This window comes from Fukomys damarensis, unplaced genomic scaffold (assembly GCF_012274545.1).
Source record: "Fukomys damarensis isolate Sample0158 unplaced genomic scaffold, DMR_v1.0_HiC HiC_scaffold_38, whole genome shotgun sequence".
Lineage (NCBI taxonomy): Eukaryota > Metazoa > Chordata > Mammalia > Rodentia > Bathyergidae > Fukomys > Fukomys damarensis.
In genome coordinates this window covers 32,995,469-33,015,905 of record NW_022900950.1, presented here as the reverse complement: position 1 = coordinate 33,015,905, position 20,437 = coordinate 32,995,469, and the positions used below count along the sequence as shown (strand labels likewise).

The 20,437-nt window shown below is 41.8% G+C and overlaps 1 protein-coding gene across 4 annotated transcripts in view; it reads right to left on the bottom strand.

Moving 5' to 3' along the window:
- Positions 1 to 20,437, bottom strand: part of Mtus2 (microtubule associated scaffold protein 2) — a 665,483-nt gene that overhangs the window by 9,221 nt on the left and 635,825 nt on the right. For all 4 annotated transcript variants that reach the window (XM_033759933.1, XM_010623851.2, XM_033759934.1 and 1 more), the window contains 3 exons: positions 14,707 to 14,921; positions 6,719 to 6,824; positions 2,075 to 2,148 (listed from right to left, as the gene is read on the bottom strand). In XM_033759933.1, the coding sequence (XP_033615824.1) occupies positions 2,075 to 2,148; positions 6,719 to 6,824; positions 14,707 to 14,921 (395 nt within the window). The remainder of the gene's footprint in view (positions 1 to 2,074; positions 2,149 to 6,718; positions 6,825 to 14,706; positions 14,922 to 20,437) is intronic.

Below are 20,437 nucleotides of genomic sequence, written 5' to 3'. Positions count from 1 at the left end.
GGATTTAAACTCAAAGCTCAAATCTTTAAGCACCCAAACTAGCTACTTTTTCCTGCTGCTAACAACCCAAGGAAGTTGACCTGAACAAGTTCACCTTATTCCACCCAACAGTTTCCAGCCCCAGTGGATTCTGTTGAGTGGACAGTTATGATTAAAGTATGCATTTGATGCTATTATTTGATGCTAGTAGCACAATGAAGACTCCATGATGAAACAAAACTTTTACCTTTTCTTGCCTTTCTGGAGATTGGATCCAGGGCCTCACTGATGTTAGGCAAGCTCTCTGCCACTGAGCTACCCTCCCAACCATCAAAGATTTTGAATGGTGCACCTGATGGCTGTGGTACAGTGTATCTCCACAATCCTGGGCTCTCTTCTGGCAGGGCAGCCTTGTGTGATAAGTGCTGCCAGGGGAATGAGCCATCATCAAAGAAGCAAGATTCCTTGCTAATGTGCTGTGGTTATGAGAAGTAGTTTCCAGAATTTCCAGATATAATTGCCCTTAAAATGTAAAACACATTCTGGATATGATCAGAATTTCTACACTCAGAAATGAAACTGGGTCACCCACCTCACCCTTGCTTCCAGGTGGCTCCTCCCTAGGATTGAGGGCTGTCAATGACTTTTCCTGGAACAGCTGGCCTGGGTGTCTGGAGATCAAGAACCCTGGGAGACCTTACATTCTCCTCAAAAGAGACAAATTGGGAAGCTGGGGAGCTCTGCTTGCATCTGAGACCAACATTTTCTTTAGGCATCAGTGAGAGGCAATAAGAGCTAATGCCACTAATGCTCAAACTCTTTACTGAAATTGAAAGGGAAAGAATACTCCCAAATTCATTTCTAGAAGCAACCATTACCTCGATTCTAAAAGCTGAGAAAGATCTAACCAAAAAAAGAGAACTACAGGCCAATCTTCCTAATAGACTCAGTTGCTAAAATCCTCAATAAGATACTTGCAAACAGAATGCAGAAGATCATCAAGAAGATTATATATCCTGACCAAGTGCGGTTCATCCCAGGGATGCAAGGATGGCTCAACATACATAAATCACTAATGTAATACACTGTATTAACAGAGTCAAGGACAAAAATCATACAATCATCTCAATCGATGCAGAAAAAGCATTTGACAAAATCCAACACCCATTCATGAAAACCCTACAGAAAATTGAAATAGATGGACTTTAACTCAACCTGACAACAACCATTTATGAAAAACCAACAGCCAATATCACACTAAATGGTCAAAAACCGAAATCTTTCCTGCTAAAATCAAGAAAAAGACAAGGATGCCCACTATTGCTACTCCTGTTTAATACAGTTCTAGAAACATTAGCCACAGGAATCAGATGAGAAAGAAAAGGAATAAAAATAGAAAATGAAGAAGTTAAACTGTCATTCTTTGCAGAAGCATGGTACTCTATATAGAAGACCCCCCAAAACTTCACCAAAATACCTCTAGTCTTAATAATCAAATTCAGTACAGTAGATGGATACAAGGTCAACACTCAAAAATCAGTAGCCTTCTTGTACATGAATAATAGGTTCACTGAGAGAGACATGGAGAAAACAATTCCTTTCACAATAGCATCCAAAAAATGAAGCATCTAGGAATCAATCTAATGAAGGAAGTAAAAGACCTCTACTCTGAAAATTACAGCATAATCCTAATGTGTCTAAAGTGTGGTACAAACGTTCTAACTTCACAACTTTCCTTGAATCATTTCCCTGCTGGAATGTTCTCTTCCCCACATCCTCCTCCTTTTCCAAACACAGCTCAGGCACTGTGTCAACATCTCTGATCACATCAAATGCTAAGAAATCCCCCTGAACTTCTGCAGTACCCCTAACTGTATTCTTCGTTTGATCCAAGTATGTATTACCTTTTTTGCTGTCTGCTCCTGTTTGTGGCACAGCACTCTGGGTAGCCAGCCAATTCCTAAAGGGCCAAGAATATGTCTTATCTCCCTTTCTATTTAAGTGTTTTGTCAGGACCAAGTATACAGTGGGTGCTGTATAAATCTTTGTGAGTAGGAATAATGATATTCCTGAAGAAAGCTAAGGAAAAGCTAACCTGTAATGACAGTCGCAGTTTTTCAAAATTTTCTTCCAATTCTTTCTTTTCAAGTTCATGAGCAGACACCAATTCTAGAGAGAACATATCAGATTGTTAAGTTGGTCTTTTGAAAAAGATAAAGCAATACTCTTGGAAAAATAAAGGTAGTGACTTTAAACAAATGCATAAATGATCCTGGCTATAGCAGACTTAAAGCTGAAGAGACTCCTTCAATAGTTTGAAATGATATCTGATGGCCAGGTTGTATCTTAGGAGAGAGCCAGAAAGAAGGGGAGGGAAAAGAAGGGATAAAGGGAAAGAAGAAAAAAAATGAAGGAGGGAAGCCAACAGAACACACAGGCACACATGTGCATGCTTACACACATATGCTCACACATACACGCTCAGTCACACACTGACAATTCTGCATCCTGCTGTACCACTCCCCTTCCCTAGTTAGGTCCTTTGCTCACAGCACCCATTGATTCTCCTATTTTTCCTAATAGAAGAAACAATTGAGTAACTGGTGTCCAATGCCCATTTATTCCCTTCCAGGACTTGTCTTCCCAGTGTGAAGCAGCCATCTGGCCGAGGAAAGAACTTAACAAGAAAAGTGGGTGTGCGGTGAACCACAATGCTAGAGAACAAATGGCGGGGGGGATGGGACGCAGTCCTCCAAGGACACCTTTGGTGGCTACACTGAGAACTAGGACTGCTAAGATTTGCCACAGCAAAGGTGTGGTGTGAAGACACTCAGACAGAAGGAAGGACTAATTGAACTGGTTCCTTTCAGAAGGTTTGCAACAATTCTGTTCTGTGAAAAGTGTCACCACAGCAATAATTTGCAAGTTAGGCAGAAAGAAATGTCATGTGACAGTTATTAAGCAAATGGATTCTGTTTACTTCCAGATGGGAAGAGTTGTATTAGTGTGGTGAAGCCCATCTCATTCTGGCTACACAAGCAATTTGATTTCATGTTACAACTAGAGGGAGAAAGGGTCTCATTAAACAGTACAGATCATATGCTGAGAACAGGATAGTGCTGGAGTCCAGCAATTACCACTTTGTCTGGCATGAGATACAATTAAGAAAAACTTTGTGGCTTTCATTGACCCAAATATTTTAACTAATGGTGGAAGGGTTGCTGAAAAAAAATCTAGTTGTCATAGCTGAAATTTATATGTGGAAAAAAAGTGCTGATTTCATTGACTTAAAACCAAGTGACTTCTAGTCTACCTGCCTCTATGTAAATGATTAGTTTTAATAGACACTGAGAGCATCGTCCTGATTATGATAATGATTTTTTTACTTCTTATTACATATAACCACATTGTCTTGACATTATATATAATTCAAAGCCCTGTAAGTTGTGCCTAAGACTTTTTCTATGAGAAAAAAAAATCTATCTTGTCTATTTATGTGAGAATTCAGAAACAAAAAGCAATACTATGACTTATCGTACCATTGTATTCACATTTACTTTCCTGAGACCAAGTTCCTACAGTGCAGTAATGGGCATTTTCAGATGACCTCAATAACCCAAGGGAAAAGAAAAGCCAATATCTAGTCTGAAGATGATATAAGGCATTGCTTATTATACAATATCTGTGTCCCTATGATGTAGTTCTTTATTTCAAGGTCATGACACTTCCTTCTATCTTAATATTGTGCTTTAAAACGATGATTCTCAAATTTTGCTGCATGTTAAAATCACCTGGGGAGGTTTTTTTTTTCCAGGACCATAAGCCTTTACTATGGGGAGGATCTGCTGGGCTGTCTCCAAACAAAGGAGTGAGAGCAACATGGCAGAACAGAGAGCTTCTTTTATAGGAGTGGGGGGGGGGTAGGGTTAGCCTGAGCTAGGGTGGAGTTGAGTGTAGTATTAAAAGACTGGAGGAGCCTGTGACATGACTAGGAGGGGCTTGTGACATCACTAGCTGGTAGGCGGTAGCAAGTATCAGGTTACTCTTTTGGTGGGAGAAGAGGCATGATGGGAAGAAGAAGCCTGTCCTTTGTTGGGAGAAGCCATATTTTAACATGGAGGCTGCTATTCCATGTGGCAGCCATCTTAAGGCAAGGGAAAGCTAACATTCCAGGCTTTTGTTTTATTGTTGTTGGGCGAAGGTCTCTTCTTCTGGAGCTGCTTCAAGCTGACAAAGACGTGAAGGTTGAGGCTAAACCTGGATATGGTGGGGGCAGCAGTATGAGGGCTTCTTCCCTCTGCTGCAGTGGCCAGTGCCCTCCATGACGAGTTCTGTGACTGGTTGGTAAATGCCCTCATGTGGTCCTGTAAGAAATTTTGAAAACAGCGAAGCAGACAGGCCCCTCTCATGATTAAAAGTCACATACAAGCCAGTGGGCCCAACTAGGGAAGTAGCTAAGGCATAATTTGGGGAAGCCAGGAATCGCTCTGGTCTATTCCCCAAGAATTCCATCATCTTTTGCTCTTCGATGTGCTGCTGTAATTCTTTAACCTTTGCTTTAACAATCCTTGACTGGTTAATAAAATAACAGCATTCTGCACCTAGCACCTGGCACGTTCCCCCTTGGGCTGCTGTCAGCATGTTAAGGGTCCTTCTATTTTGTAACACGACTGCTGCTAGAGAATTTATTTGATCTTGAGCACTGTATTTAAGGACTGGCTTATTTAATCCATGTCTTCCAAAATCTTATGGACGGGGCTTGATAGAAACTTGGGAATTTTTTAAAACTTCTGATGTCTGGGCTATACCCTAGTATAGTTAAATTGGAATCTCTAAAGTGGAATCTACACAATCTAAACATCTTTTTTTTTTTTTTCTTAACTCTTCTTGTAGTTCCATTGTGTAGCCAAGGGTGGGAACCAGTAATCCAAGGACACAGATAATACATTTAACTAGTTCTCAGGAAATTACTCTTTCTTACCTCTGCTGAGACTTTATCCTCACTAACAGTTCCCAGAGGTGTGGGAATGGTGCTTGAGATAGGCGATAGCATGGGCATTGGTTACTGCACAATGGGTTTTGTTCTTTACAAAGAAAATTTTTAAAATAATTAAAAAAAAAACTTCTGATGTTGATTCTCAAATTTAAAAAGATTAATTCATTGGTAAATTTTACTGTTTTTAATATATTTTACCAACCATCTGATGGAGGGGAAGGTAAAAGGAGGGGAAATTAAAGCATAAATTGCACATATTAATGTAAGTGCATGTGAAAGATTAAAAAGTATCTTCCTTCACAAAGTAAAATCTTAGTAAAACTTAGTATCATTGTTGTTAGTGATTTACAAAAAACCCTAAGTACCTGAAGAATATTAGTCTGTTTTGTTACTATAATGAAATACCTGAGGCAGGCTAAATTTATAAAGAAAAGAGGTATATTTAGAACACAGTTATGGAGTTTCACAGGCATGGCACTAGCATCAGCTCAGCTCTAGTGAAGGCTTCATGTGGGAACTGCTCTGATTTGGATTTTAAATGTCCCTCCAAGGCTCATGCACTAAATGTGTGGTCCCTTGTGCAGTGCTATGAGAGAAGATGGAACCTTTAAAAGGTGGGGCCTCACAGGAGGCTTTTAGGTCATTGAGGAGGGACCCTAGCCTTCCCCTTGTTTTCTTTTGCTTCCTGGTCATGAGGTGAGAGGCTTTTTTCTGCAACATATTCCTGCCATGATGCACTGTCTTGCCACAGGCTCAGAGCAATTAGGTCAACTGATCATAAATCATAACTCCCAAAACTGTGAGCCAAAATAAATCTTTCCTCTTTAGAAGTTGGTTACTTCAAATACTTTGGTATAGTGATGGAAAGTTGATTAACACAATATACATACAAGAAGGAGATCAAATCATCAAACAGGAAGCCAGAGAGACTGAGATCATGCATTCCCTTCTAGGGCCACCTCCACCATGACCTAAGGACCTCTCACCAAGCCCCACCTCTGAGTGGGACTCTTAGAAGTCCCACTACATTTCATGCTACCATGCTGGGGAGCAGATGAGCCCCTGGGAAACAAACCACATCTAAGCCACACCAAAAGGGCAATTCAGTCACAAAAATTGTGGAAAGAAAGATCTGGAGACTCAGTGTACATCCACAGTAAATGTGGACAAGTAGTGAAAGCCCTTGAGATGCTGCTAGGGCCCAGAAAACATAAATATAAGAAGAGCACCCAGACTGGAGTTTCTGTTTATTTTTATAAGGCTAAAATACAAGACAAAGCACAAGGTTTCTATGCCTACTTTAGAAGAGTGGTTCTCAGTTTAGATCCACATTAGAACCATCCAATGAGCTGTGAAAATTCATGATGCCCTTGCTGCAACCCAGACCAACTACATCAGAATCCTGGGTGTGGAATGAGGCTGTTACAGCTTTTCAAGGGATTCCAATATTCAGGCAAAAATGAATATAACTGCTTTGGAGAAGGATACTGTAGTTACTGAATCTTTTTTCCTTCCAGTTCCAGAGATAAAACCTTGGACCTAATGCATACTAGGCAATTGCTTTATCCCTAGTGCTACCTGAATTCTTAATTTCTATTTACTCTTTTCATAGAAACAAACAGAAAAGTTGCACTGGGAAGAAAAAGAAGAAAACAGGGGAGAGGAGGTCTCCTTGTTCCACAGCAGGAAAGGTTCAACTTGCACGGCCCACTTCTGTCTGCTGCATACAAGGGTGGTAGCTACCTTGGACTTTGTGATCATGGTCATCCTGCAGGATTGCAATGGCAACTGTGTGGTTACTGTCCATCTCCAGGAGTGCAGCCTCATGGCTGGCAGTGATATCTTCAACCTGAGGAGAATCACAGTTACTGGTTATCCAGAGAACTCAGGAGTTGCTGTCAGCAATATTCCTTCTGCTTGGAGGGGAAAGATGTGACTCAGTGAGAAGAAGAAGTCAGTGGCCCCAAATGTTAAGGAAAATGATGGCCACCCTGAGCCTGGTACCAAGGCAGTCATCATTTGTTAGTGATGTGGCAGTCTCTGTGAGAGGAGACTACCCCTCCATATGGAACTGGTCAACTATGGGTTAACTAGGTAACTACGCTCTTTGTGGAATGTACCTGAGTAGCCATTACTTCTGTAATCTGACACAAAAGGAGACTAGGGACTCCGGAATTTCCTGCAAGAGCTCTCTCTGCTCTCCCTCTGACCTATTGCTTGGCTTTGTGTAACTCCTGCTTGCTCTTTTTGAGGGAAATGCCAATGAAAGTAAGCTTCATAGATGTAAAAAGAGGTAATAAAAAAGAATAAACTTCTATTTGGCACTCTCAGTACTGACAGGAATCACTTGCTTAGCCACCAGCATTAAAAGCTGTTTTTTGCTCCTGTCTTCATGTTAAGAGTGGTCTAACCTGGGTCCTCATAGTTTCCTTTTTTTTTTTTTTTTTTTTTTTTTTTTTTTTTTTTGTATAGGGGATTGAACTCTGGCCCTTGTGCTTCCGATGCAGGCACTGAAACCACTGAACTAAATCCCCAGTCCATAGTTACCTGTTTTATCTGGAGTTACAGAGAAGTCTTTATCTAGGTATGGCTATCCAGGCCACCTCTTAGAGCTTGGGCCTGGCTGCTGGACCATCCCATATTTCTTTCCCCTGCTATCCCTTCCCCTACAGCAGTCACTCTATGAGGTAATGATGCAGAAAGGAAAGAAAAGTTTCCTCCCTATGAGAGGTCTATGCTTTGTTTTCCAGTGGCAGGTGGGAGCCTACTATACCAGGTAAATGAAGGAACTAAAAATTACTAGGCTCCCTAGTATTAGCTACTCAATCCTCTGAGTACACTCATGAAGTAAATATTTTATGTCCAATTTAGAGATGAGGAAACTGAGGCTTATAGAAATTTAAAATGTTTAACCCAAGGCTGAGTACACAGCAGAGCTAAGTGGTCCCCAGATCTGTCTGATCCCAAAGGCAAAGATCTATGAAACATGCTGTAGTGATCTCCCCACCTCCATCCAGGAAGGGTCAGTAACATTTCAGCATCCTCTCACCCATATCTGAGTGAGGCTGGGAGATGTGCATGTGCTCAATGCACCAGATATCTAAGTATAAACTTGTCCCTAGAGTACAATGTGGACTTCTGCCCAGATAATTCAGAGCTGCTCCTGTGAAAGGCTGCTGATTCCCCAGCTGAAGGTACATTTCAGGAGTTTAATCACAACTGACACAGCCAGTCCTGGAATTTTCATTTTGGTACTTCTTGATTCCTTTACCTACCTCCCTCATCCACTCCTATCACATTTATTCTTTTTGTTACTGTAGCTACTGTGTTGCTTAATTTCAAATGTACTTTGTCTGGAATTAATTGTATAAAGCAACCTCTCCTCACTATAGCCAACCTCTCTTGGATATAGCACGTGAAGTGTTTATCCCAAGTCTCCGTCAATGCTCCGTTGTAAAATATTCCATTGTATATTGCAACACAGTGCAGAAACATACAAACATGCATTTATACACCAACATGCATTTACACCTCCACATCTGAAACTCCAGTTTCACATAAGTACTTCTCACTTGCAAAAGTCTGGTTTCCATTTTTATTTTATTTTATTTTTTTTAATCTTACATAATGCTAGTGACTATATACTAAATTTATTCCACAAACTATAAATGTGTCAAAACCTGACATTTGAAAAACACAGATCTAGACAGTGTACCCAGGTCTAAAATTATTTGGTGGACTAGTTAGAAACACTTTGCGTCTAGCTAGTAATATTCAGCCACTTCCAAGAGTTACCTCATTGCTTAGGGGATAATTTACATACTTTCTTCTCTGATCGAGAGGGAAGAAGGAGTCTCCATAAGGGATCATCAATACATGGAGGTATTTTTATTTTACAATAGGTAGATTATCATTCTGGAAGGTACAATTTTATGGGTAAATTTGCCTGGCTTCTCTCTCTTAGAATGACATCTTCATTCTCTTTTCTTTTTTCTTTTTGGTACCGGGGATTGAACTCGGGTCCTTGTGCTTGCAAGGCCGGCCACCAAATCGCTTAGCTAAATCCCTGGCCCTATGTCTTCATTCTCTAAAACAAGGAAATCACTAGGTAAAAACAAAACAGAGCCCACAACATTACTCAGGACAGTGTAAAATGGACTGGTATGCAGTGATTCACTTTTACTTGACATTCTTGACTAAACATTTTACTTGAGGTTCAGAGTTATGAATCAATCCACTCAGCAGAAGGACTCATTACAATAGCATTTAACCATACAATTCCCTTTATACGAGGTTTTAATGGAATCTTTGTCCAAAGCCTTTCATCTGTTGAAAAAAATAAATCACTATTTTAAAAAAGAAAAAGGAAATATCTTTTCTTTCTGCTTCATTACAAATGTCAGTTAAACACAAGCATACATGTTAAGAAACAAGTACCTCATGCTATCTGGAGGTATGTTACACAGATCAGTATAACAAAACACCTTTCTTCAGCCCTCGATAGTTCTAATTTATTAGGCTCTTACATAACTACCATGGGAGCATTCAGAAAAGAGAAACAGATGGAAGGGCTAAGTCACAGAAAGGTTCCTGGAGGTGTCAGATGCCCTGAGTGGTGATACTGTAGTATGTTTGTGGCTAACAAGTATGCTTTTCTAGTTTGTTTGAAGACAAACTAGTGGTGATATAATTCCACATCCTACGTATTAGGGAAGATGTAAGGGCATGATATATCCACAACAGCCTCTAGGGAGTGTGTTTATTAATGAAATGTTGATTTTCTAAGTCTAAAACTCCACACCAAATTAGAGGTATGACAAGTATGTTTGGTAGAAAACCAAAGAAAGACCATGAACCAAAAGTTGGACATAATCATTCTTGTTCTTCAGTAATTCAGGTTTCATGCCTCTTCGTGTTTTTTAAAAAATGTTTCCTCAGTGAGGAAGGGATGCTGTCTCCTATGGGCCATCCTCTTTCTTGTCATAGTATTAATTCCCATGACTTTATCCTATGGGTCCTGGCTCCTTTCTGGAGCACAGGCTCACACTTATTAAGAAGCCAGTAAGAATATCCAGGCTAAGAAGACCTCAGAGCCTTCTGAAGCACTTGAGAAGATTTAGAGTTTGGCCCAAGGAAAACACAGGATGATTTTATGAACTGTAGTTTACGAAATCAGAAACACACTGTCAAGCTCTGGCAAGCTTATGCTGGCTGAAATATCCTCTCCTTCTGTTAGAAACCTGTGTATGGCCCCCTTGAAGTACTGCTGGTCCTCTCTCTGCCTTCCTGAAATGTCAGAGTTCTGGGCTGTGCTGCAAAGGAATCTCTGTTTGCCCGTCAAACAGCTCCAGTGGTTTGGAAAACACCAATTCCCATGACTTAATTCCTGCTGCTGCTTGTTATTTAGCTGGGCTGGTTTCAGCAGTGGGAAACCATCCCCTCAGATGGGGAACGACAGAGCTGTGGGCTTTACTCTATGCAGCCATTTGCAAAATGCAATTATCTGAGGCTTTGGTAACTCAGTTAGAGAAGACTTACATTTCAAATGAAGAAACATGTGCTCTACATCGTCTTGGCTTCTCTCATTAAACCCAAACCAGACTAAACTCTCATTTGGCCCCATCTCAGACATGTATCTGAGACAGAGGGAGCTGGCTCATGCTTAGTGCCTCCTAATGACTTTCCTTTCCCAATAACTAGGAAATCCTCCTTCACTTCATCACTGCTGCAGTATCCAGATGGCTAGCCATTTCAGAGCTCTCGGGTCAACTTTGTTACATTCCGGGTGTACTTTTGGCCGTCTCTGCAGCCTACCACACGGGCAGGTGTCCACAGAGGTCCCTGTCCCCTGCATGGCCTCCCCCCAATAGAAGATGCTCCAGTGGGCAAGGGCCCTTGGGATATGATTCTATTTGATTAAGGACAATGTATCTCTGCTGTGTGACACCTGGGCACCTTCAGAAGAGGCAGGTTAAGGAGATGTAATGCAGAATGATGGACTAAGCGGTCTCAGTGCATTCAGACTAATGGAGATGCTGTTCCTGCCTTTTAGTCTGAATACAGGGCTCTGCAGCTACACATTTTGGAGACAACTCAGAAAGGAGGATGGGAAGTTGGGCTGAGATGCAACTACATTTGGAGCAAGAAAAGAGAAACACACTTGTTTATGGTGAAAATTTATTTCGTGTGCTTTCATTATGGGTAAGTGGGGAATCTAGCACCTGTAGACTGCTAAAAAATGAGAGGTGATTTTGATTACTTTTATCACCATAATTCTGATATAAGAGCTTTATCATATCTTTACATTAACTTAAAGGCAAAATAAAAGGTCACCCTTTTGCCCATCCTTTCCAACTGTACAAGCCCCTACATAGCACCTGCTGGGCTAAGGAACCAAGTCCTGTACCTCCTTGGACACATGTAGGCTGCCTACCACAATCTCACTGGGAGCTCAGAGAAACAGCCCTGCTGGGCACAGTGGCACATACCTATATCCCAGAACTTGTGAGGCTAAGGTAAGAGGATCTGAGTTCAAGGCCACTCTCGGTGACATAGAGAGAACCCTGTTACAAAACAGCAACACCAACAACAAAAACCTACCTTTGTGCAATGTGGTTCAGTAGAAGAGCACTTGCCTAGCTTTTGCAAGGGTCTGGATTCATTTTCAAGTATCACAAAATAAGTAAATAAATACATAAAAATAGAAACAGTCCTATGGTAGGCTTCATTCAGCAATTCTCATTTAGTCTGTATGGGTGTTCTGTTCTGTCTGTCCTCCAAATGATTCCCACAGGTTCCTGAAGCAGAGACCCTTGAGGTAGTGGACAGTTAGGCAAAAAGAATTTGGATGAATTTGTTCCTGGAGAGATCCCGTAGGAAAGCCAGAGGTCACCGTGTTTTGTAAGCAGGTCCCAGTTTAAGTGAAGGCTGGTTCCTGAACCCCAAATGATCCTCTATGCCAGAACCAAAGCAGCCCCCATGCCATGCTGCCATGCTGGCTGTGGGAGGCTGGGTCATGAGGAGAAGCCAAGCAGGCAGTGATCCTACTGTGTAGTTAGCACTGCCAATGTGACTGTCCATGAGAAGGAAGACAGAGGGCTGGAGAATGCAGGCCAGAGTAACTGAAACCACAGATGGTCGGATCTCTACTTCACTTTCCACTGGAGTCTCCTCTCCACCAGACCAATGGGCATCGATAGCACTGACTCTCAGAGTCCTGAGTGGATGTATATTTCCTCTTCTTCCTCATTTCTCCCTTGCACACTGTACTACAGAAGTGGAAGGTTAGGGAATCTGAAAACACTGGGCAGCAGGAGTAGAACCAGGTCCCTGAATCCGTCAGAGATTTGAGTGGCTGGTCCTCCAAACCTCTGGGCTGCTATTAGAAAGTCCACTCAACTGCAAAGCATTCAGATGCATTTCTACCACAGCACTTTCTCTTATTCTCACAGCTGGAAGTTAACTCAATTCCTAAACATATATCTGTATTTCTCACCCTGGGTTATAGTTCCCTGAACTTCCTCTATGAAATATGCAAGCCCACATTTTATAAATCTTGGTATCTCCTGTAGTAACCTGTCACAGTACTTTGCATACAGTGATCTTTCAATATGTATTCTTTGCGTAGGGGTATGAATACATAAATAGATGGATTTAATAGCCATAAAGGACCAAGAAGAACAGAACTTGGTGCCCTCACAAGACTGAGAGCTTTTCAAACATACATAGGTAGCTAGTGGAATTCATGCTCATGTGAAGAAGTCAAGGGATTTTTTTCCTTTACAATCTCTCTGAGTTTGAAATTTGCAATAGGCCATTGTCTCTCAGCTTAGCTAAGAGGCAAGAACACACCTTCCAGCCTGTTAGCATCTCTGCTCTCACAAAGCATGCAGATGATATTGTGCCTCTGAACACAGGAGGCTTGGTGAGGCCTGGCCAGGAACTTTGCTCCACTAGTGGCAGCTGCCCTGGGCAGTGGCCCTGGTAATGTAGCATCACTCTGTGAACCTGCATCCAGTGGCTCTTCCCTTACCTGCTGCATACCTCCCACTCCTGGCATCTTCTTTGCTGGCCCAGACATTTGGACTGATAAAGCTTATAGACATGACTTCTGTGTAACACTGGAGATGAACAGACCACAGATACAGCAGCATGGGACAAGGTGATATTTGCACCAGGTCTGACACCATGTAAGAAGTCAGATGACTGCAGCAGGTGCTAATGTCTGCTACCAGGAGTTACACTTAGAATGCTTGGGAGGTGAGATGCTTGGGCTTTTGTTTCTATTCTTAACACCAGTAGGTAACTTTAGCTGTGATCCCTTCTGTGTTTTAGTTGCCACGTCTGAGCTGCCTCAAGCAGACAGGTGCATTTACATTTTATCAGCCTCTAGAAAAGGAGGGTGACTAACCTGAGGTGCTTGCTGTGTAAGGTAAAATGGTACAAAATAAGAGGCTCTTTATTACCACAATTGTATTTATTATTAGTCTGAAATGTGTCCCATGTGCTTTAGGATTCACAAGCCTCTGGGGCAGGGGGAGGTGACGCTGGTACCGCCATCTGGGAGAGCTATTTGGAAGCAGCCTATGGAGGTCAATTCAAAGGTTGGTGATCATGAAGGATGAGTGTCAGGTGAGATTTAAAGAGCACTGCTCATCAATGGACACAGGCAAACTATAAAATAACATACCAGCTAGAAGGAGGGGATCCAGGCAACTGAGCTTCTGCATTTAGAGAGAAGAGAAATGCAAGGAGCGGTGTCTATGGAAGCAGACTGGTTTGTTCTGCCTCTCTCTCATCAGCACTCACAGAAGTAATGGGCACCAGTAGCTGGCTGTGGGGTGGGCACATCTGGCTCCTGCCCACTTTCACCTGAACAGGCCCCATGAAAATTATTCCTTCATTATTCTTTGGATGAATTTCTCTGCCCAGAAAGGTTGCTGGCCTAAGGTTAACAATTGGCATTCATTATTTCATTCGACAAATACATGTTCTGTGCCTCACTTCCACAGGCACAGTTCCAGGGGGAAGATGTAGCACGAAGACAGGGAAGAAGATATAGCAGGAAGTCTGGCAGGCAATTCTAAGTCAGTGCTTCAGACTGAATTCTACCATGGCTTTTCCATAAACAGCTCTGTGAATTGTTGTTTAACCCCCATGGATTCAGTTTTCTCACCTGTAACATGGGGATACAAATGGTACCTACCTGGTAGGGTGATCACGAGGATTCAGTGAGTCAATGTATGTACAGTTGGAAGCAGTGCCTGGTGCAAAAGCAGGGCTAAGTACATGTTGCCTGTTACCATCTCTGCCCCCATAGAATATGCAGGTAAGAAGCAAACTTTGTGTTAGTAATAAATGCTGAAAAAACCCTAAAGTAGGAAAGGCACAGGAAATGTGTGCATGTCAAAGGGGAAGAAAGTATAATTTCAGATGAGGAAAGACCTCACAGAGAAACGATGAGAAAATGATGATGGAGAAAAGCCAGGAAGGACAAGAGTGGAAGCCATACAGTATTTGGAGGGAGAGGATTTAGGCACAGCAAATGCAAAAGCACTGAGAAGGAGCTAGGGCGGTCAGAGTATCTGGAAGAGAGGAGCATAGGGTCAGAGGGAAGACATGAATCAGAATGTGGTCCTGACCACAAGCTCACCCACTGAACAGGATCGGTTCCCTGCTCAAGTGCACCTTCTCACCCAACAGTGGAGCCCATGCCTGTGCCACAGACTGACCTGTTTCTGGTGCTGGCACCGGATCTGCAGTAGCTGACTGTGGTGTTCTTCCTGCAGGCGTGCCATCTCCGCCTCAAACTGTAGCTGCAGCCGCTCTTGTAGCTCCTGCAGTTCGGCCTGCTGCTGCCAGCCCATCCTCCTCAGCTCTTCTTCAAACCGCCGCTCCAGGTCCTCCTTCTCCTTCTGCAGCTTCTCACACTTGGCTGTGTTGAAGGCTGGGAGAGAACAGAAGAGCTTATAGGTACATTCAGGAGGGGCACGGAAAGGACTCCACCCAGGAAGCATGCTTACATCCAAAGTGCCTTCCGGCAAACAGCAATTAATTCTCATACTGGACCTTGAGGTCCATGGATTACAGGCATCAAAAATGCAGACTCTCAGGGGCACCCTGGGAGAAGCAGAGCCCCTGGGCCAGGAGCCCAGGACCTAAACTTCTAAGAACCATGGGTGACTATTATGTCCTTTAGGCATTGATGGCTCTGCACCCATGCATAGAACTGGAGCCAGGGCTGGGACCCACTCCCTAAGCTCTTTCTCTCCTGTCTGAAATGCCAAACGGGACATTCCCAGGGAAGGTAGGAGGTGCCCTTTCAGGTGATCTGAAGCTTTACTGACACCACTCTCAGGAGAACAGCTTGTTCAGAAAGTGCAAGAGGACGATTAGTCACTCGTTACCCCTTGGCATAGGTATTTGCCCTTTACCACACAGTTACAGTTTCATCCAGTGTGCATACAGCCAGGAGACAAGACAAAGACAGCAGCCACGTCCGCTTCCGTGCTCAGCTTCTCCTACAGGCCCGCTCTATTTGTCCCCCAACTCACTCCACACTAAGAGCTCGAGTGGAGCATCCTCACCCTAAAGATCTCTTCCTGTGCTCAACCCTGCTTCACTGAAGGGGGAAAACACTAGAGAAGGGTACAGTTACACAGCATTTTGACTTCACAAAGACCGAGTGCCCATGCTTTCTGTTCTATAATAAAACCTAGGGAGATATTGTAATTTACTTTAACATAAAGCAAGCACATATATGTGCTGGTTAACTTGGGGGGTTACACTTGGGGGTGATGGCTGTCATTAGGAAAGTACATCCCAGGTCATTGGATAGCCTAATTGGAAGTACCCACCCTGTAGAAGCAGCTAAGGCAAGGACTTCTTTGTCACATTCTGCTCTGAAAGAGCTTCGTTAGCAGGAGAGATAGTACAAGAAAATTCCCCCATGGTGAAATGTAGGTGGATTGGCCAGATTTTGTGCTAGCATGTTACATTTGTGTGAATGGTATATAAGAAGCTCTCTGGCCCATCAGCCCAATGCTGTTCTCAAAGGCCTTCTTAGCCCAGGGCTTCAGTATGCCCAGTGTCTTGAGTTCCAACCTTAATCAGGGATCCTGATCTGCCACTGTAACCAGGGTCTGCTGAGGGCTGGGGGTTCCTACCACTCATGTCTACTTCACATGTGGGTAGTAAGGAGGTGCCCTGTCTATGAAGAATTTAAAAGCAAAACCCACACCAATTTATCACTACCTATTGCCAAAAATTACAAATAATACTGTGAAAAGATACTCCTCTTCAAAAAAGGTTTTGTTGCTTTACACTCCCAACAATAATTACAATTACTGTGGAGTTTTAAAAAAAATCATCTTTGTGAAGTAGAAATAGCAAATAAACATATGAAAAAATAGTCAACATCACTGGTTATGGAGAGATGGAAATGAAAACAATGCTGAGACTTCACCTCACTCCAGAAAAAATGGCTGCTGTCAAGAAATCAACCAATAACAAATGCTGGTGGGGCTATGGGGAAAAGGAAATCCTGCTTTACTGTTGGTGGGAGTGCAGACTGGTGCAACCACTGTGGAAATCAATATGGAGACACCTTAAAGAACTAGGACTACAGGTCCCATTTGACCCAGTGATTCCCCTGCTGGGTATCTTCCCAAAAGAATTAAAAGAAACATACCACAGTGATATATGTGCACCCATATTCACAGTGGAACAGTTTGTAAAACTGTGCTAAAACATGGAAACAGCCCAATTGCCCATCAGCTGGAGAATGGATAAAGAAAATGTGTGTGTGTGTTTAAATAAAATGAAATACTACTCAGCCATAAAGAATGATGAACTAGAGGCATTAATAGCTAAATGGATACACATTGAGGTGATACTCTTAAGTGAATAGGACACACATGTGTAAATACCGAAAAGTTTAGTGTGAGAAACTTAAAAGCATAAATAAGGATCAAAATATAGAATAGGTAATGTGAAATAGAAAGAAAAGGGGCAAAGGGAAATGGGAAGTGCGAAGGGCAGGGGAAAGGAAAGAAGGAACTGGAATTAATATGAGAAGATTAAAAAATGGAAACAAAGTCTGTAAATAGGGAGGTGTAGAGGGGTTGAAGAGAGGGCAGGGGAATGGGGAAAATAAGAATCAAGATATATTATGTAAAGGAACAAATCTACAATGAAGAATGTCATTATGTTGTGCAAAATAATAATATAAAATACTCTATGTAATGTACCAATAAAATTAATTAAAAAATCTTTGTGCTGAAATAAAAACTTCAGGGCTTGGAGTGAAGTTCATGGGTACAGCACTTGCCTGGCAAGCATGAGGGCCTAGGATTGATCACCAACACTACAGAAATAAATACATAAAAATCAAATTATAAATACATATAAAATCTGGAAGTACAGTCCAAAAATATTATTATAAAATAGTAAGATGCTGACCTTACATTCCATCAACCTCAAATTCCATAGTATATATTCTCTACAAATACAAACATTTCTCCTACTAATCACAAGACAGTTATCAAAGGGAAGAAGTAAATGTTGATACAACAGTGCCATCCCATGCTCAGATTTGTTCAAGGTTCGATTGTTCCAGTAATGTCCTTTCTAGAAAATGGATCCAGAAACAGCCTATTTGCCCATCAGTTGGAAACTGGATAAAGAAGATGTGGATTTTCTATAAAATGGAATATTACTCAGACATAAAGAATGAGAAAATAGATTCATTCATAGGAAAATGGATACATATTGAAGATATACTCCTAAGTGAAATAAATAAGGCACACGTGTAAATACCGAATAGTTTCTCTGGTGTGAATAATCTGCAATAATACAGAAGATCCTAATAAGATTACTGACATTGAGAAATGGAAAGAAAGGAGCTAAAGGTGTAGGGAAGATGGGACGGGTAGCGGAAGGGGAAAAGGGGAAAAGAAAAAAATGTGCGAAAATGAAAAGATGGAAATAAAGTGGTTGTAGATGAGGAGGAGAGGAGGGGGTGAAGGGAGGGCAGGGACAAGGGGAAAAAATGAGAACCAAGAGTTGTCATGTAAAGGTACAAGATCCCAACAATGAATGTAAATGTACTGTATCCCTAAAATGTGCCAATAAACTCAATTAAAGCTGAAAAAAAAAAAAAAAGAAAAAAGAGAAAATGGATCCAGTTCTGAATCACAAATTTCCTCTAGCTGTCCTGTTTACTTGGTCCTTCTCCATGTGAGACATTTCCCAGTCTCTTCAGTTTTTAGGACCTTGATATTTTTCAAGGCCTGGTATTTTGTAGAATGGCTCTTCATTTACTATGTCTGATGATTCCTCCTTAATAAATCCTGATCGTGCATTTTCAGCAGGAATATCACAGAACTGGTGTTATGTTCTTTTTGGCTAACTAATCATATATTGGAACATCTTTACAATGTAAATTTCTCCTTTTTCTAATTGGTTAGGTAATGAATCAGGAAAATAAGGCATATTACTGCTTGTTCATTTGTGGTAATACTAAAAATAGTTTTGTGGCACAGAGGAGGGATGTTAAAAACACTCCATTCTAGGTGTCAAATACATTAGGTATGCCACATCAGTATCTTTGTTATCATCACAGCTGCTTCTGTTTTCTTCTTCTTTTTGGCGGGGGGGTTACTGGGGATCAAACTTGGGATCTTGTGCTTGTGAGGAAGGCAGCAGAACCACTGAGCTAAATTCCCGGCCCCTCACCACATCTGCTTCTGGGGAAGCACTGTGCTTATGGCCACAGGTAGTAAAATGGCATTTGGTTACTTGCTAATAAAGTCTGGTTTGAAAGGCAGGCTTGGTCAGGATTTTGTGGTACCTCGTAGTGAAGTTGTGGGGTAGGAGCCCTGGGATCCTCTCCTACCTCTCATCACCTGTGGCTCTGGTCCCTCCAAAAGGGACTCAGTTAACACAGAGGGTTGGGGCAAAATTGGTCCAGGTCTGGTGCCATCAAGGAGGAAATTCCTGTTCCCAGTTCTTGGGCTCCTGGTTCCAAGTTCTCCCAAGATCCTCCTACAAAGGAAAGTTATTAGGGATTTTACCAGGGACTTGGGCTAGTGAAAAAAATAACCAGTATTCATAGACTGGTAAGAGGTGTACACCTCTTTATCTGGGGCTGATGGGACTTAAATGGAACAAAGGCCATGGAATGCCAATTAAAAATAACAATTGGCCGAGCTGAGTGCAGTGGCACACACCTACAATCCCAGCACTCTGGGAGGCCGAGGCAGTAGATTACAAATTCAAGTACCACCAGGTCAGCTTAACAAGACTCTGTCTCAAAATAAATAAATAAATAAATAAATAAATAAATAAATAAATAAATAAATAAATAAATAAATGGGGCTAGCAATATAGTTCAGCAGCAGAGTATCTGTGGATTTGACACCCAGTACCACACACATAAAAAAAGCTGATGGATTATACAATGTCTAATCAAGGCAAATAGAGAAGCAAAAATTATATCTGCATTGGAAAAATGCACAGTCACCCTACAAATACGTGAGCCCCTCTACTCTCAACAGGGCCAGCCCTGGGTATGGAGGCCCCCAGGATATCTGACTACATGGGAGTCTATGGAAGGGCACTTTTGGTTTCTGTAATTCAGGAAGCACTAACTTCACAGTGGCCTTCACCCCATGTGTCACATACTGGTAGGTGGGCTAAAATAAAGCCATAACACTGATAAGCTTGCCTGTATTGAGAATAAATCTACAAAGAAGTTCACAGAGAAAACACAAAGGGCCAAGAAAATACGAAAGGAGGGTTGGTGCCACTCACGATTAAATATATGAAAAGCAGAATGAGAGATGATTTGCCATCTATAAAGCTGGTAAAGATGAGATATTCTGATATATATACAAAGGGTATGAGGAAACTGGTGCCCCATGGGCTGTTGATAGAGACATAATTGACAGAGCTGCCTCACAGGGCAAAGGCATCTTTCACAATTTAAACGACAGGTATGGAAACATTTAGGAAATGTCTGAGTTTCCTTTTGGGGTGAGGAAAATATTCTAAAATAGACCGCAACATTAGTTTCACAACTTGTGAATATACTGAGTTGCATACTTTAAATGAGGAAATTGTATGGTATGAGAATTATATTCAATGAAAAAGAAAGAGGGGCCAGGGATTTGGCTCAGTGGTGCCACCACCTGCCTTGCAAGTGCAAGGATCTGAGTTCAATCCCCGGTACCAAAAATACATAAATAAATACTAAGTAAATAAAAAAGAAAGTAAAGAAAAGATAACAAGATATATCGGAGGACAAATTTAGATGTCATAGAAGGGAAATCCATATCCATATTTTAAAACTCTACATAATAATGGACCAGGGATTTAGATCAGTGGTTCTGTCACGGCCTCACAAATACAAGGTCTTGAGTTTGATCCCTGGTACCAAAAAAAAAAAAAAAAAACCCAAAAACA